At 43.8% G+C, this 16,087-nt stretch overlaps 1 protein-coding gene and 1 non-coding gene across 2 annotated transcripts; one reads left to right on the top strand and one right to left on the bottom strand.

Moving 5' to 3' along the window:
• Positions 1-428: 428 nt before the first annotated feature.
• On the bottom strand, positions 429-535 carry LOC136141576 (U6 spliceosomal RNA). The gene has a single exon (XR_010657750.1). It is a non-coding gene; the product is annotated as a U6 spliceosomal RNA (small nuclear RNA).
• A 3,179-nt stretch (positions 536-3,714) lies between these two features.
• On the top strand, positions 3,715-6,456 carry LOC136140703 (zinc finger and SCAN domain-containing protein 5B-like). Its single transcript, XM_065898874.1, has 4 exons — positions 3,715-3,852; positions 4,148-4,354; positions 5,287-5,437; positions 5,810-6,456. Exons 1-4 carry the CDS (start codon positions 3,715-3,717, stop codon positions 6,454-6,456), a joined length of 1,143 nt encoding a protein of 380 aa, XP_065754946.1.
• The last annotated feature ends 9,631 nt before the right edge of the window (positions 6,457-16,087 follow it).

The following is a 16,087-nucleotide window of genomic DNA, read 5'->3' as shown; positions in this document are numbered from 1 at the left end:
CTGTGTTCTCCCTGTCTTTAAGGACCACCTGGTCGTGCCGCCCCCAATCCCCGGCCAGGACTGATGGAGGCCGGAAGGAGAAGATAGCCCTCGGGATCCTAGACCTGTGGAAGGCCACTGGTGAGCGAATGGGTAGACTGCCCTAGCCTCCATCCCCAGCACTCTACTCCACCTGCCTGTTGCTGGTTTTGGAAACTGTTTTGTTGTTGTTTTTTTTCAACTGTAAAATAAATTTACTGCTGATAACTTTATAGAATTTACTCCCTGTTTTTTTTTAACATCTTTATTGGAGTATAATTGCTTTACAATGGTGTGTTAGCTTCTGTTTTATAACAAAGTGAATCAGCTATACATATACATATATCCCCATATCTCCTCCCTCTTGCGTCTCCTTCCCTCCCACCCTCCCTATCCCACCCCTCTAGGTGAAAAATATGGAACGCTTCACGAATTTGCGTGTCATCCTTGCGCAGGGGCCATGCTAATCTTCTCTGTATCGTTCCAATTTTAGTATATGTGCTGCCGAAGCGAGCACATACTCCCTCTTTTTGATGTTACAAACTTTAGGGTCTTTGAGATATGCAGGATCCTTGTATTTAACTGGTGTAAACCCCATTATTTGAGCTCTCTCTCTCTCTCTTTTTTTCTTTTGGCTGCGTTGGGTCTTTGTTGCTGCGCGCTGGCTTTCTCTAGTTGGCGAGCGGGGGCTGCTCTTTGTTGCGGTGTGCGGGCTTCTCTTTGCGGTGGCTTCTGTTGTTGCGGAGCACGGGCTCTAGGTACACGGGCTTCAGTAGTTGTGGCGCAAGGGCTTAGTTGCTCCGCGGCATGTGGGATCTTCCCGTACCAGGGCTCGAACCCCTGTCCCCTGCATTGGCAGGCGGATTCTTAACCACTGCGCCACCAGGGAAGCCCCAAGCGTATGTTTTTTAAAATAAAGTTTTTGCTTTGTGTTCTTCTTTCAGCAATGCATGTCTTGGGCTTCCCTGGTGGTGCAGTGGTTGAGAATCTGCCTGCCAATGCAGGGGACACGGGTTCGAGCCCTGGTCTGGGAAGATCCCACGTGCCGCAGAGCAACTGGGCCCGTGAGCCACAACTACTGAGCCTGCGCGTCTGGAGCCTGTGCTCTGCAACAAGAGAGGCCGCGATAGTGAGAGGCCCGCGCACCACGATGAAGAGTGGCCCCCGCTCGCCACAACTAGAAAAAGCCTTCGCACAGAAATGAAGACCCAACACAGCCAAAAATAAATAAATAAAACCCCCAAAAGACAAAAAAACAATGCATGTTTCATTGGTTTTCAGTACTTCATTATGAAACTGAAGCTACTGCTGATTGTCTTTCTGTTGGGAGTGATTTCATTGTAAAATAGGATGCTCCTGGCATGGCAGCCAGGTAAAATAGAGGAAAACCAGTGAAATTTAAATTTCAAATAAACAAACACATTTTTGTCAAAGAGTGTTCTGTATGTTTCCTCTTCTAAGTCTTTTTTACATCGAGTAGATGATAGCTGTGGTTTTGTCTACCTGGCCTTTATTATGTTGAGATATGTTCCCTCTATACTTGTTGAGATAAAGGCCTCCTATTTGGATAGGATGTCATTCTTTTTCCCCATTGGTGTACACCCTCTAGCTTTCTAAATGCCTACTCAGAAATAGGTTCTTCTCCTTGGATGGATCTAGAGACTGTCATACGGAATGAAGTAAGTCAGAAAGTGAAAAACAAATATCGTATATTAACGCATATATGTGGAACCTAGAAAAATGGTATAGAGAAACCAGTTTGCAGGGCAGAAATAGAGACACAGATGTAGAGAACAAACGTATGGACACAAAGGGGGCAAAGTGGCGGGGGGAGGGGTGCTGGTGGGATGAATTGGGAGATTGGGATTGACATATATACACTAATATGTATAAAATAGATAACAAATAAGAACTTGCTGTATAAAAAAATAAATAAAATAGGGCTTCCCCAGTGGCGCAGTGGTTAAGAATCTGCCTGCCAATGCAGGGGACATGGGTTCGAGCCCTGGTCCGGGAAGATCACACATTCCGCGGAGCAACTAAGCCCGTGGGCCACAACTACTGGGCCTGTGCTCTAGAGCCCACGAGCCACAACTACTGAAGTCCGCGTGCCACAACTACTGCAGCCCGCGCACCTACAGCCCGTGCTCTGCAACAAGAGAAGCCACCACAATGAGAAGCCTGTTCACGGCAACGAAGAGTAGCCTCCACTCGCCACAACTAGAGAAAACCCGCGCGCAGCAACAAAGACCCAACATAGCCAAAAATAAATAAATAAATAATAACTTTTTAAAAATAAATAAATAAATAAAATAAAATTTAAAAATTCAAAACATAAAAAAAGAAATAGGTTCTTCGCACACTTCAGCTCATCGGCTGCTTTTAAACAAAAGTCTTTTACAACTTATTTCATGAGAAAAGAAAAAAGAGTAGGTAACCCAATTTGGTTACAGCCATTAGATCTCGATTCTCTAACTCCTTCGAACTCTCCAGGCAGTGAGAGTAAATTCACTAGATCGGGAAAACCCATCTGTTTCCCCCCAAAATGCAAACCATAAAGTCTAACATAAATAAAATATGATAAAGATAATCTACAAAAAACCAACATGGAGTCCTCTTTAACAAATCATGGTTTCTCCTGGTGGAGTTTCCATGGAAAATTGAATCTACCCAGATTATCTAAAATGGTTCCATCCAAGACCTTTATCCAATCACTGGGATGATGAGGTTATAGGAAGGGACCCCTGGAATTTCCCCTGGCTCTTATATAAATAGAGACATTTCAGCTCCAGACACACTTTGAGAGCCAGTCCCGGACTTGAGGAGGCTGAAGGCAAGAGGGCTCCAAGAGGTAAGTGACATGTGGGAATGTCTAAAGAGAATGCTTAGAAATCAGGAGAGATGGAGGTGGGTTTCAGAAAGGTTTGGCTTTCTATTCACCTTGCATTATCTCGGAGACCTTGGGAAAGCAGCAGTTCTCCCTCAAACCCCACACTAACTATCGTTGATTGTTGAACTCTTCTGTGAGATGCGCAGAATGTTTCCATAGTCCGTGGTGTGGTGTGCTACGGTTCATTTTTTCAACTAGGGTTTCTGAACCGTGGCGCTATGGATATTTTGACCAGACATTTTTTGGTTTTCCTATAAAGGTGGATGTCAGAATTTTAATAGAATGGATTATTGTCTGTGGCATGAAATATTGAACCAGGGGGGTAGTGATGTCCAGTATTTGGATGTGGGATGTATGGGAGAGGGAAGGGTGGAATAAAATGAAACTCATCTGGTTCATTCTTTTCCGTTCCTTTTCTTTCTTTTTTTTTTTAATCCCAGCCTTCTGAACAGTGACTCTATTGCTGAGAAGAAGTGAGGAAATCCCTTTCCACGGAATTCAATTGGCACCAGCTCTACAAGTGTTTCCTCAGTGTCCTATTGGAAAATTTCTCTGTCAACATGGCTGAGGACCAGATATTTTTCTGGGGTCAAGGAAAACTCCCCTACGGCCCTGGATCAGAGCCACCAGTGTCTGTTCCACACCAAGATACACTTTTGGAAAAGCCAGACTGTGACCAGGAAACGTGGCATGTTCACTTCAGAACGTTTATCAGCTCAGAGGAATCTGACCCCGTCCAGGATCTGAGGAGACTCCGTGAGCTCTGCCATCTGTGGTTGAGGCCAGATCTTCACACCAAGGAGCAGATGATGGACAAGCTGGTGCTGGAGCAGTTTATGATCTGCATGCCGCTGGAGTGCCAGGTCTTAGTCAAGGAAACGGGGGTGCAGAGTTGCAAAGCCTTGGAGGACATGCTAAGAAATAAGCATAAACCCAAGAAGTGTGTGAGTAGGAACCTTGGGATTGGTATGGGAAAGGGAGAGATGGGATGGGACCTGTAAGCTGGGGGTTGAACAAGATAGGATCTGAGTGGTTGACTCTAAATCACTGATATTCAAATGGGTGAGAGGTTTCTTTGGGCATCGTTGAGAGTTATTTTTGGCTGTCCCAACTTGAGGGATGTAGATCTTTTAAACAAAAAAAAAGTGCGCTTGTATGGTACGATGCCATTGGTTGCCTTGAGAGCTGCTTTCCAGGTCATATAGGAGACGGATCTCGATTGAGTTTTTTCCCTCACAGACCATAGTCCGCATACAAGGACAGGAATTTCTTGTGCGAAGCTCAGAAGTTGAGATGGTTGAATCCGAGGCCAGTGACATGAACGATGAGAGAGACCAATGCAGGGAGCCCCGATCCCCTGTGAGTGAGATACCTCCAGAGAACGGCCAGCAGAAAAGACGAGAGCTGCATATTCTGACAGGAGCCAAGGACCTGTCAAGGGGGCAGGTGAGTGTGTGATGCCCTGGTCTCTGGAGAGAGTCTGGGAGAACTTAGAAGAGGTTCAGGTGGACATTGCTGCTAGAGTAATTGGGAGTTTTGGTAAAGGACAGGAATGGACCCATTGGCTTCAGGGATTTTCATGGATGCCTTAAGTTCCTAGACATTTTCCAGCTTGTGTGAGAATGAAGACTCATCCATCTTTGTCCCTTTGCCATGAATACGTGTAGTTTTAAGAGTGGGGAGAAAGGAATCCTGCCTCAGTGGAATGGTGCTAGGTCAGTTTGCCGCGGGTAAATGCACTGACAGCTGATTTCCACATGGTTGCTTTCCTCAGAGGCACTTCATAGTTCACAATATTGTCAACCCTTGGAGTTGAAGGAGTGGTTCCCAATTCGACTCATTTTTCCTCCTAGAGGACACTGGAGAATGTCTGGAGACAGCTGATTTTTCCAAATGGAGTTGGGTGTGGGGGAGGGGATGCTCTTGATTTCTAGTGAGTAGAGACTAGGGATGCTGCTCATCATCTTACCATGTACTGTGTAACCACCATCAGAAGGACGAACTCAAACAGAGTAGGAAAACGTGATGAACTTGGGAGAATGTACCCAGGGTCCTTTGCTTCCAGAGTCAGGGGCAGGGAGTATTGAGATGACACAGAGAGATGTATGCATTGAGAATTCAGAGTGCCAACTGTGGTATCAAGACTTGATTGCATGATGTGGCCAGTAGAGATCAAGGACAGACTTAGGTATCAGGAGATGGTTATCAATTGGGGTGATGGGGGTGGCCCAGAAGAAGTCAGGGCATATCCCCCAAACTGATATTAAGAAAGTTGGAGTCTTAGATCATGATATGACGGGGATGGGGAAAGAGGAAACAGAGCTTTCCATGGACTAAGGTAGATGGGTTATTGACTCTGCTTGGTTGCTCCTTGGCAGGACCAGAAAGGTCTCCTGCCAGAGACCTTTCCTGAAACAGGTGAAATGGAGGGTCTGACATCCAAGGAGAACTTGGAGAAAGACCTGATGGAAGACACGGAAGAGACAAGAACCCATCAATCTCAAGAGCCTGAACATCTGAAAGGTCCTGGTGAGTCTGGAAACTTGGAATTCAGAGGAGTTAGTGACTCCCTTCCTATGGTGGCTTGGGGCTGGGTACCCAGCATTACCATCCCTTGGGCGGGCGGGGGGAGTTGGTTCTCCAAACCAACCTTCTCCATCATCCCCTTTCCAGAGTGTGTCATAATCTAGACTCTTAGGTTGTTTAGTTGATGGGAGGCTCTCTGCCACATCAGCTCTGGGTTTCAGTGAGGTTGGCACCACGGAAAATGCTCCTTGTTAAATGCTGTGTGCTGAATCTCTTTTTTCAGAACGTTCTGAGAGGGCAGAGGGTGGGAAGAATCCCCAAGAAGGAATTCATATTTCAAATGTGGATGCTGAACGTTTTCCTCTTGTGTTCCAGAGGGAGAAGTTTCTACTAAGAGTGGATACAGAAAAGGTTCTCTGAGGGGTCTAAGAGGTTTCAAAAGGAAACAGGCCAACAGTCCCAGTTTCCAAGAAGTACATCAAGAAGAAACCACATCTTTGGACAAAGGAGAATTCTCAGGACAACTTGGGTCCCCTTTCATTGGTTCACCTAGCACGGTGGGACCCAACATTCTTCCTGAGGGAAAAGAAGCCCAGGCATGGGCACCCTATGAATGTAGGGAATGCAAGAAGAGATTTCCTTATCCATCTCAGCTTACCCTTCACCAGAGGACACACACAGGAGAGAGACCTTTTCGATGCAACACGTGTGACAAAGGGTTCATGCAGTCTTCGGACCTGCGAGCTCATGAGCGGATCCACACAGGCAAGAAGCCATACTGCTGTGATCTCTGCCCCAAGAAGTTCACCCACGACTCCACGTTGCGTGCTCACAAGAGGACCCACACCAAGGAGAAGCCTTTCCGATGTGAGCACTGTGACAAAGCCTTCAGCCACAGAGGGAACCTCAATGTTCACCGACGCACCCACTCTGGGCTCAAACCCTATGTGTGTCCCGAGTGTCACAGTGCCTTCTGTCAGCTGGGGACTTTCAAACGCCACCAGAAAACACATTCCAAATGACTCGCCCCAGTCCCTGCCCTCAGATGCCAGTCTCTTCTGATCCAAGAAGGAAATTCAGGATAATTTGTTACTTATGTAATATCAAGAAAGGATGACATTTGAAGAATTTAGGATTATACTGGAACCTAATGGGGTTCCATTCACGTGAATTAGGAGGGTCCTTGAGCGCTAACTTATAATTCCCTTTGGATTTTGTTTTCTACTTTAGTGTAGGCTATGCTTTTCTGATAAGCTTTTGCTCTGTGTTCTTCTTCCAATGAAGTCATGTTTCATTGGTTTTCAGTACTTCATCACGAAACTGAGGCTGCTGTCGATTGTCTTCCTGTTAGGCACGATTTCATTGTAAAATAGGATGCTCCGTGTAGGGTGGCCAGACTAAATACAGGATAACCGGTGACATTTAAATTTCAAATAAACAAACACTTTTCTGTCAAAGCGTGTTCTGTGTATTTCCTCCTCCAAGACTTCTACGTGGAGTAGATAATAGCTGTGTTCTTGTCTATGTGGCCTTTATTATGTTGAAATATGTTCCCTCTATACCTTTTCAGATATTGCTTCCTTAGGTGTTTACAAAACGGAAGGCTTCCTAAATTGATAGACATCATTCTTTTTCCCTGCTGGTGTTCAGCCTCTGGTTTTCTAAATGTCTACTCAGAAATAGGTTCTTATAGTTGAGCTCATCAGCTGATATTAGGAAAAAAAAGTCTTTAAAAATTTTATAAACTTTTTATTAATTTTATTTATTTATTTTGGATACATTGGGCCTTTGTTGCTGCATGTGGGCTTCCTCTCGTTGCGGCGAGTGGGGGCTACTCTTCATTGTGGTGCGAGGGCTTCTCATTGCAGTGGCTTCTCTTGTCGCGGAGCACAGTCTCTAGGCGCGCCGGCTTCAGTAGTTGTGGCTTGCTGGCTCTAGAGCGCAGGCTCCGTCATTGTGCCTCATGGGCTTAGTTGCTCCGAGGCATGTGGGATCTCCCTGGATTAGGGATAGAATCCCTGTCCCCTGCCTTGGCAGGGGGATTCTTAACCATTGTGCCACAAGGGAAGTCCTAGAAAAAAGTCTTTTAAGCCTTATTTACATGAGAAAAAGTAGTTAGGTAACCCACCAACTATCAGATCTCTATTCTCTTTCTCCCTGGAACACTTCACGCAAATGAGAAAATAATTCACTAAACCAGGAATACCAATCCATTTCCCACCCACCGACCCCCCCGCAAAAAAAGCAATCCATAAAATTCTAGAATAAATAAAGTACAATAAAGAAGTCTACCACAAAACCAATATGGAAGCCCCTTGAATAAATCATGGTTTCTCCTGGTGAAGTTTCCATGGAAAATTGAATCCACCTGGATTATGCAAAATGGTTCGTTCCACAACATTAACCCAATCACTCTGCTTACTGGGTAACAGTCAGGGACCCCTGGAATTTCCCCCAGCTCCATATAAATAGAGACATTTCATCTCCTGGCACAGTTTGAGAACAAGTCTGTGACTTGAGGTCACTGAGGTCAAGAGGGCTCTGTGGGGTAAGTCCCAAGTGGGAATGTCTAAAGAGAATACTTAGAAATCAGGACAGATAGAAGTGGGTTTTCGAAAGGTTTGGCTTTCTATTCAACTTTCTATTCTCCGAGCTAACTCGGAGACCTTGGGAAAACAACTGACCTCCCTGGATCCTCATATGAACTATGGTTGATTGTTGAACTCTTCTGTGAGATGAGAAGAACTTGTCACCCAAGTGAACACAAAAACACTAATTCAGAAATATACATGCACCCCAAAGTTCACAGCAACATTATTTACAATAGCCAAGACATGGATGCAACCCCTGTCCATCAACAGAAAAATGGATAAAGAAGGTGTGGTATGTATATACAATGGAATATTAGCCATAAAAAGAATGAAATAATGCCATTTGTAGCAACATGGATGGACCTAGAGGTTGTCATACTGAGTGAAGTAAGTCAGACAGAGAAAGACAAATATCATATGATGTCACTTATATGTGGAATCTAAAAAATACAACAAACTAGTATAATAAAAAGGAAGCAGACTCACAGATATAGAGAACAAACTAGTGGTGACCAGTCGGGAGAGGGCAGGGATGGGCAATATATGGGTGGGGGAGTAGGAGGTACAAACTTTTGGGTGTAAATCAGGCTGCAAGGATGTAGTGTACAGCACTGGGAATATAGCCTATATATATATATATAATATATATATATATTATATATAATATATATATTTATTATTTTTTTAAAGATAGGGAGTATTTAGCCATTGTCATTAATTTAATGTAACAATAAATAAGTGACAATTAACTCTTCTTAGCAAGTTTGGAACATTTCTCTGATTTCGATAATTGTAAATTGTTGGGTCAAGACACATGCACATTCATACAACATTTAGTATATGTTACCAGATACAATACCTGCCGGGAAACTAACACTTCACAATCCGGCCAGCAGAGAGCAGGGTGATCATTTTCCTACATTCTTGCCAAACTGGATGTTGTACTTTTTGCCTCCAGAGGCACAAATAGAAGGCCATCGTTTTGAAGTGTACCTCTTTGCTGGTTAGAATCTCAATATTGTTGCCTATGGTTGCTTTTTTTTTAAATTGAAGTATAGTTTCTTTACAATGTTGTGTTAATTTCTGCTGGACAGCACAGTGATTCAGTCATACATTCTTTTTCATAATCTTTTCATTATGGTTTGTCACAGGATGTTGAATATAGTTCCCTGTGCTGTACAGTAAGATCTTGTTGTTTATCCATCCTATCAATAATAGTTTGCATCCGTTAATCCCAAACTCTCAATCCATCCCTACCCCACCTCCTTCCTCCTTGGCAAACCATAAGTCTGATCTCTATGTCCGTGAGTCTGTTTCCATTTCATAGATGTGTTCATTTGTGTCTTATTTTAGATTCCACATATAAGTGATATAATATGGTGTTTGTCTTTCTCTTTCTGTCTTATTTCACTCAGTATGACAATCTCTAGGTCCATCCATGTAGTGGCAAATGGCATTATTTTATTCTTTTTTATGGCTGAGTAGTATTCCATTGTATGTATGTACCACATCTTTATCCATTCATCTGTCGATGGACATTTAGGTTGTTTCCATGTGTTGGCTATTGTGAATAGTGCTGAATATAACCAATATCTTGTAATAACTGTAAATGGAGTGTAACCTTTAAAAATTGTATTAAAAATAATTTAAAGTGTCCAAAAAATTAAAATAAAATAAAATGCAATAACCAGGACTTCCCTGGTGGCCCAGTGGTTAAGACACCATGCTCCCAATGCAGGGGACACAGGTTTGGTTCCTGGTCGGGGAACTAAGATCCCACATGCTGCATGGCATGGCCAATAATAATAATAATAATAAAATAAAATAACCAATGGAATCTAAAAAGTAAAAAAAGGGACAATAAAACAAAAGAGTCTCACAGAATCAGAACAAACTAGTGATACCAGTGGGGAGAAAGAAGAGGGAGGGGCAAGATAGATGAAGGGATTTAATTGGTACAAACTAGTAGGTATAAACTAAGTTACAAGGATGTAATATACAGCACAGGGAGTACAGTTAATATTTTATAATAAAGTATGTAGTATATTCTATAAAGATATCGAATTACTACTTTGTACATCTGAAACTAATGTAATATTGTAAGTCAACTATACTTCAATAAAAAATAAAATGAAAAAATAAAGTAAAATAACCAGTTCTTCAAATGAGGAAATGTTTCACTAACTGATGCTTCAAGGAATGAGTATCTGTTTAAAAAAAAAAATAAATCTTTCTGCTGTTAGTGTGGGAATTAATTTGATCCTTCATTTGGTAATTCACATGACCTGCCATTTTTTCCTTTTACTAGAATGGTATATTTAAATGTTATTGTGGGACTTCCCTGGTGGCGCGGTGGTTAAGAATCCGCCTGCCAATGCAGGGGACATGGGTTCAAGCCCTGGTCTGGGAAGGTCCCTCATGTCTCGGAGCCGCTAAGCCCATGCGCCACAGCTACTGAGCCCGCATGCCATAACTACTGAAACCCGTGCACCTAGAGCCCGTGCTCTGCAACGACAGAAGCCACCGCAAAGAGAAACCCGCACACCACAATGAAGAGTAGACCCCGCTCGCCAACTAGATAAAGCCCGTGAGCAGCAAAGAAGATCCAACGCAGCCCCCGCAAAAATAAATAAATAAATAAATTTATAAAGAAATATTGAAATATGTTATTTTTATTATATTATTTATTTTAAATTTTATTATTATTTACAATATATAAATATATTATAAATAATAAAATGAAATATTTTATTATACAGATTATTATTGACCCCAAAGTATTATATAGAGATCAAATTGTACTTACTATATGATAATCTTCCAATTAGATTATAACCTGTTTTATTTATTATGCTATTTTATGAGACTAAATTATGATTTTACATATTTTTATAATTTGTATTGAGGTATAGTTGATTAATATTACATTAGTTTCAAGTGTACGACATAATGATTCAAAATTTTTATAGATTTTACTCTATTTAAAGTTATAAAATAATGTCTATACTCCCTCTGCTGTACAATATATCCTTGTAGCTTATTTCTTTTACACACGGTCATTTGTAACTCTTAATCCCTTACCCCTATCTACCCTTCTCCCCAGTGGTAACCACTCGTTTCTTTTTTATATCTGTGAGTGTGTTTCCGTTTTGTTACATACATTCATTTGTTTTATTTTTTAGATTCCACATATGAGTGATAACACACAGTATTTGTCTTTCTCTGACTTATTTCACTATCATACCCTCCAGATCCATCCATGTTGTTGCACATGGCAAATTTTCATTCTTTTTATGGTTGAATAATATTCTCTCTCTCTTTCTCTCTCTCTCTCTCTCTCTCTCTCTCTCTCTCTCTCTATATATATATATATATATATATATATATATATATATATATATATATATCTCACATCTTCTTTATCCGTTCATCTGTTGATGGGCACTTAAGTTGCTTCCACGTCTTGCCGATTCTAAATAGCGCTGCTATGAACACTGAGGTGCCTGTATCTTTCTCTTTTTTTTAGGTACCTGTATCTTTTTGAATTAGTGTTTTCATTGTCTATGTATATAGACCCAGGAGTGAGATTGCTGGATCATATGGTAGTTCTATTTTTAGCTTTTAAAGGAACTTCCGTACTGTTTTCCACAGTGGCTGCACCAATTTACAATCCCACCAGCAGTGTAGGAGGGTTTCCTTTTCACCAACATTTGTCATTTGTAGACTTTTTCTTTTTTAATAAATAAATAAATTTATTTATCTATTGGACTGCGCTGGGTCTTCGTTGCTGCGCGTGGGCCCTCTCCAGTTGCCCCGAGCGAGGGTCGCTCCTCATTGTGGTGCGTGGGCTTCTCATCGCAGTGGCTTCTCTTGTTGCAGAGCACAGGCTCTAGGCACACGGGCTTCAGTAGTTGTGGCATGCGGGCTTAGTTGCTCCGCGGCACGTGGGATCTTCCTGCACCAGGGATCGAACCCGTGTCCCGTTCATTGGCAGGTGGATTCTTAACCACTGCGCCACCAGGCAAGTCCCTGTTTTTGCTTTAAAGTGATGGTTATTACAATGAGGTTTCCAGATGGCAGTGGGATTGGTTAAAAGGGGACTATCTTATACCATTTTGCGGAAGATGACTTAAGTTCCTCTTATGGTTATCAGAGGCATTTAAAAGAAATAATTTAAATTTTGCTTATGTTCCTGAAAGAAGCTAGATTTAGTTTAACTTCCACGACTCACATGGGTTCCTCGCTCAGGGAATTTTCAAGTCCTGTCTCCATTTTGTATTTAACTTTATTTGTATTAGTTTTTTTGTATGTGATAGTTTCATTAAAATTTAAAATGGAAAAAGAAGAGGGAAAAACAGTTGGGCAGGTAAAACAGGACTTGTGCACTAGATGAGGTCTGCAATGAGGAGGTGACACGGTCAGATCTGGGTGTTAGATCCTTGCGGCCCCGGTGGGAGCTGGTTTGAGGGAGAGGAGAGTTCAGTAGAAGGCTGGGGCAACGGTAGTCAGGAGGGAAAGGGAGGCTGGCGCCTTGGGGATGGAGAGGAGAGGTGAAGGAACCCGGCAGCAGTGGACCACATTTCAATCTGGGAGTCATGTGGATTGTGGGTGTGGGGTTCAGAGGGACATCTGTGCGGACAGAGATTCGGGAAGGGCAGGATGTCCACACAGGGAAGGGCAGGTCTTCACATCGTCGGTTGTGTCCACTCGGTTCTCCCCAGTGAAGTTTCACCCAACTACTACCACCCTGAAGAAGCCTCCGAAGAAAGAACACCAGGTGGAACGCGTTGAGATGCGCCTACATGATGGTCACCTTCTTGTTCGTGTCCTACAGTAAAGAAGGCTGGGTAGGAAGATCAGGGTACCTAATGAGGGAGGAGGAGGGGGAATGGATGGAGGGAGGGGGAGAGAGGGGAGCTTGAAGGAGGGGAAGGAGGAGCCGGGTACCCAAGGCCCAGGCAGGATGTTGGTGATGATAGTGAAGATGAGGAGGACCTTGCAGCACTTGTAGAAGAAGTGCTAACGGATTTGGTGTGAGGGATGGGGAAGACCGAGGGGCCGAGGAGATGAGTGCCAGGCTTGGCATGGGCCCTTGGTTAGATGAGTGGTTCTCAGATGGGGGTGATCTTGCCACTCAGGGGACACTCAGCAGCATCTGGAGACCTTTTGGGTTGTCACTGCTGGAGGAAGGGTTGCTACTGGCACTTAGTGGATAGAGGTCAGGGATGCCTCTCCACATCCTATACTGCATAGGGCGGTGCCCACAGCAAAGACTGACCCAGGTCAAAATGTCAGTGGTGATGAGGTTGAGAAACCCCAGGTTAGAGGATCCTGTCACTTATGGGGACGGAGTGAACTGGCTGGAAGATGAAGCAGTAAGAGGGGAGACCCCAGGATGTCGCCACCAGAGGGAAGGAGAAGGAGGCGGGCAGGAAAGAAGGAAGGAGGACTGGGGAGAAAGGGAGGGAAGGTGGTAGACTTCCCTCACCCCTGCCATCTCTTTCTCTGTTTCTGGTTCACCCCTTCTTCAGCCTCCCAAGTGTTACTGCCATTACTGTAACCCAGAAGTGGACACCAAGTATGTTCTCACAGGGAAGGGGGTTTTGTCCACTGCTAGCGTGGGAGGGCTTGGTCCCAATTGCCTAGTGTTTGAGTAGGGAACCCCGGGGGGGGTTTCAAAACTCCAACTGTAGAATCACAGAATTGAATGAAAAGTTTCAAGTTCATCTCCCTAATCTCAAGCCACCGCTCACAAATGATAAGGATATGGAGAACTGAAAGAATTCATTTATTGAATTCCCTCAAGAAATGTTACGTGGGATTTTTTTTTAAGTTGTGGCAGGATACACATAATATAAAAAATTTTGAATACATTTATTTATTTATTTAGCCTGCATTGGATGTTCATTGCTGCACACGGGCTTTCTCTAGTTGTGGTGAGCAGGGGCTACTCTTTGTTGCGGTGCGCGGGCTTCTCACTGGGGTGGCTTCTCTTGTTGAGGAGCATGTGCTCTAGGCACGTGGGCTTCAGTAGTTGTGGCACATGGGCTCAGTAGTTCTGGCACACGGCCTTAGTTGCTCCGCGGCCTGTGGGATCTTCCCGGACCAGGGCTCGAACCCGCGTCCCCTGCATTGGCAGGCCGATTCTTAACCACTGCGCCACTAGGGAAGTCCCTATAAAACTTACCAAAAGAAAAAGAGAATATATTTAAAATATTAAGCCTAACTCATATTCTGTGAATAACTCCCGTATCTAAAGTCGTTGCTGATATGATTTTGCTGGCAGTTGTTCTTGTTTTCTCTTGTTCATGGTTTAGGTGCCTTGTTGAGAATTTTGACTGCACACATATCAAATAAAATCCAAAGAATTTTTTGGAAACAAATAAAAAATAAAACTTACCATTAGTGATGTTTAGGACATTCACAATGTTTTGCAACTATCTAGCTCCAAAAAATTTTCATCATCCCCAGAGGAACCTCTGTACCCATAAGCAGTCTCTCCTTCCAGCCCCTGGCAACCACTAATCAACTCTCTCTCTCTCTCTCTCTCTCTCTCTCTCTCTCTCTCTCTCTCTCTCTCTCTCCTCTCTCTCTCTCTCTCTCTCTCTGGATTTAGCTATTCTGGACATTTCATATGAGTGGAATCATATACTGTGTGGCCTTTTGTGTCTGGCTTCATTCACGTAACATAATGTTTTCAAAGTCCATCCAAGTTGTAGCATGTAACAACACTTCATTCTTTTCCGTGGCTGAATAGTATTCCTTTGCATGGATATGCCACATTTTGTTTATCCATGCTTCAGTTGAAGGACATTTGAGTTGTTTCCACCTTTTGACTATTGTTACTAGTGCTGCTATGAACATCTGTGTACAAATTTTTGTTTGAACACCTGTTTCCAGCTCTTTGGGGTACACACACCTAGGAGTAGAAAGTCTGTGTCATGTGATAATTCAATGCTGCACTTATTGAGAAATGCAGTCAATACATTTTTATTGAGTAACTGCTCTATGATGGATTCTGGATTCATTAAAATGGTCAAACGGTGAATTTTATGTCATGTGGACTTTACCTCAGTTTTTTAAAACTATAAAAAGGGGTGGAGGCTGGAGTCACCCTCAGGCTGTAGGTTTCAGACCAACGCAGCAGACTGTGAGCCCCTCTGGGAGCAAGAAGACGCTTGATCTCTCCCTGGGACTCCAGTGCCCAGATCAAGCCTTATATATTCACACCCTGCACCAACTCTACATGATCCCAGTGTGACAGGCTGGGGGTGCAGCAGGGCTGCAGCAGGGGAGCTCCCTGTGCTCTTGGAGCATGCCCTCTAGTGGGAGTGCAGGGGATAAACTAGCAATCATCTGAGTTTCCTAGAAGGTGCTGTGACAGAGAGGAACTGGAGCGGGCAGCTTTGTCCCACTGGGTGGTCAGAAGAACCCCTCTCTGAGGAGAAGACATTTGCACTGAGTGATGGGGAGGAGCCAGCCGGCTGAGACCTAGGGAAGCATGTTCCAGGTAGTGGGTCAGCTCGGGGAGTTGGAGGGGCAGGGTGAGCAGAGCCCAGTGAGCAAGGAGAGTGGTCTAGGATATAAACTGATGCACAGATACATTTCCCTCCTTTCTTGCCTTCCTTAGAAACGATCCCTGCTGTGCTTTCTAGTGGCCCTGCTCCATCTCGGCTCAGCCTTCATGAGTCCTCCATCTCTCAGGTAGTCAGTCTCAACTCCCGCGAAAACTCCCTGTTCCCTGGACTGCCGATTTGGAGGGTAATGAGTTGGGTCCTTTGAGGAATAGTGCCTATCTGCCCAGAGGCATGGCGGGAAGGTGTCTCTGAGAAGATGGGCCCAGAGTGTAGCTGAGTGAGCATCTGCAGGGGCCTCCCCCACAACTCCTCTTCAGCCTTTATCAACTCTTTCCCTCTGTTTCTGTAATAAAGTGTACACTTGTTGAAATGGCTGAGTGCCTGGTTCTTCCACTGAGACTTTGCATATGGGGTGGCAGGTGTGCGAAGAGTCCTATCTATCACGTAATTCTGGCAGCAACCCTATAAGGAGGTTCTATTATGCT

This window comes from Phocoena phocoena, chromosome 20 (assembly GCF_963924675.1).
Source record: "Phocoena phocoena chromosome 20, mPhoPho1.1, whole genome shotgun sequence".
NCBI lineage: Eukaryota > Metazoa > Chordata > Mammalia > Artiodactyla > Phocoenidae > Phocoena > Phocoena phocoena.
This window is presented reverse-complemented; position numbering and strand designations above follow the sequence as displayed.

What these genes read in the sequence shown, in the direction of transcription:
- LOC136140703 (XM_065898874.1), top strand. Translation starts at nt 3,715, where the DNA reads ATGATGGACAAGCTGGTGCTGGAGCAGTTTATGATCTGCATGCCGCTG. An exon ending in AGCATAAACCCAAGAAGTGT is followed by an intron (nt 3,853 to 4,147) that starts GTGAGTAGGAAC and finishes TTTCCCTCACAG; the next exon opens with ACCATAGTCCGCATACAAGG. An exon ending in AGGACCTGTCAAGGGGGCAG is followed by an intron (nt 4,355 to 5,286) that starts GTGAGTGTGTGA and finishes GCTCCTTGGCAG; the next exon opens with GACCAGAAAGGTCTCCTGCC.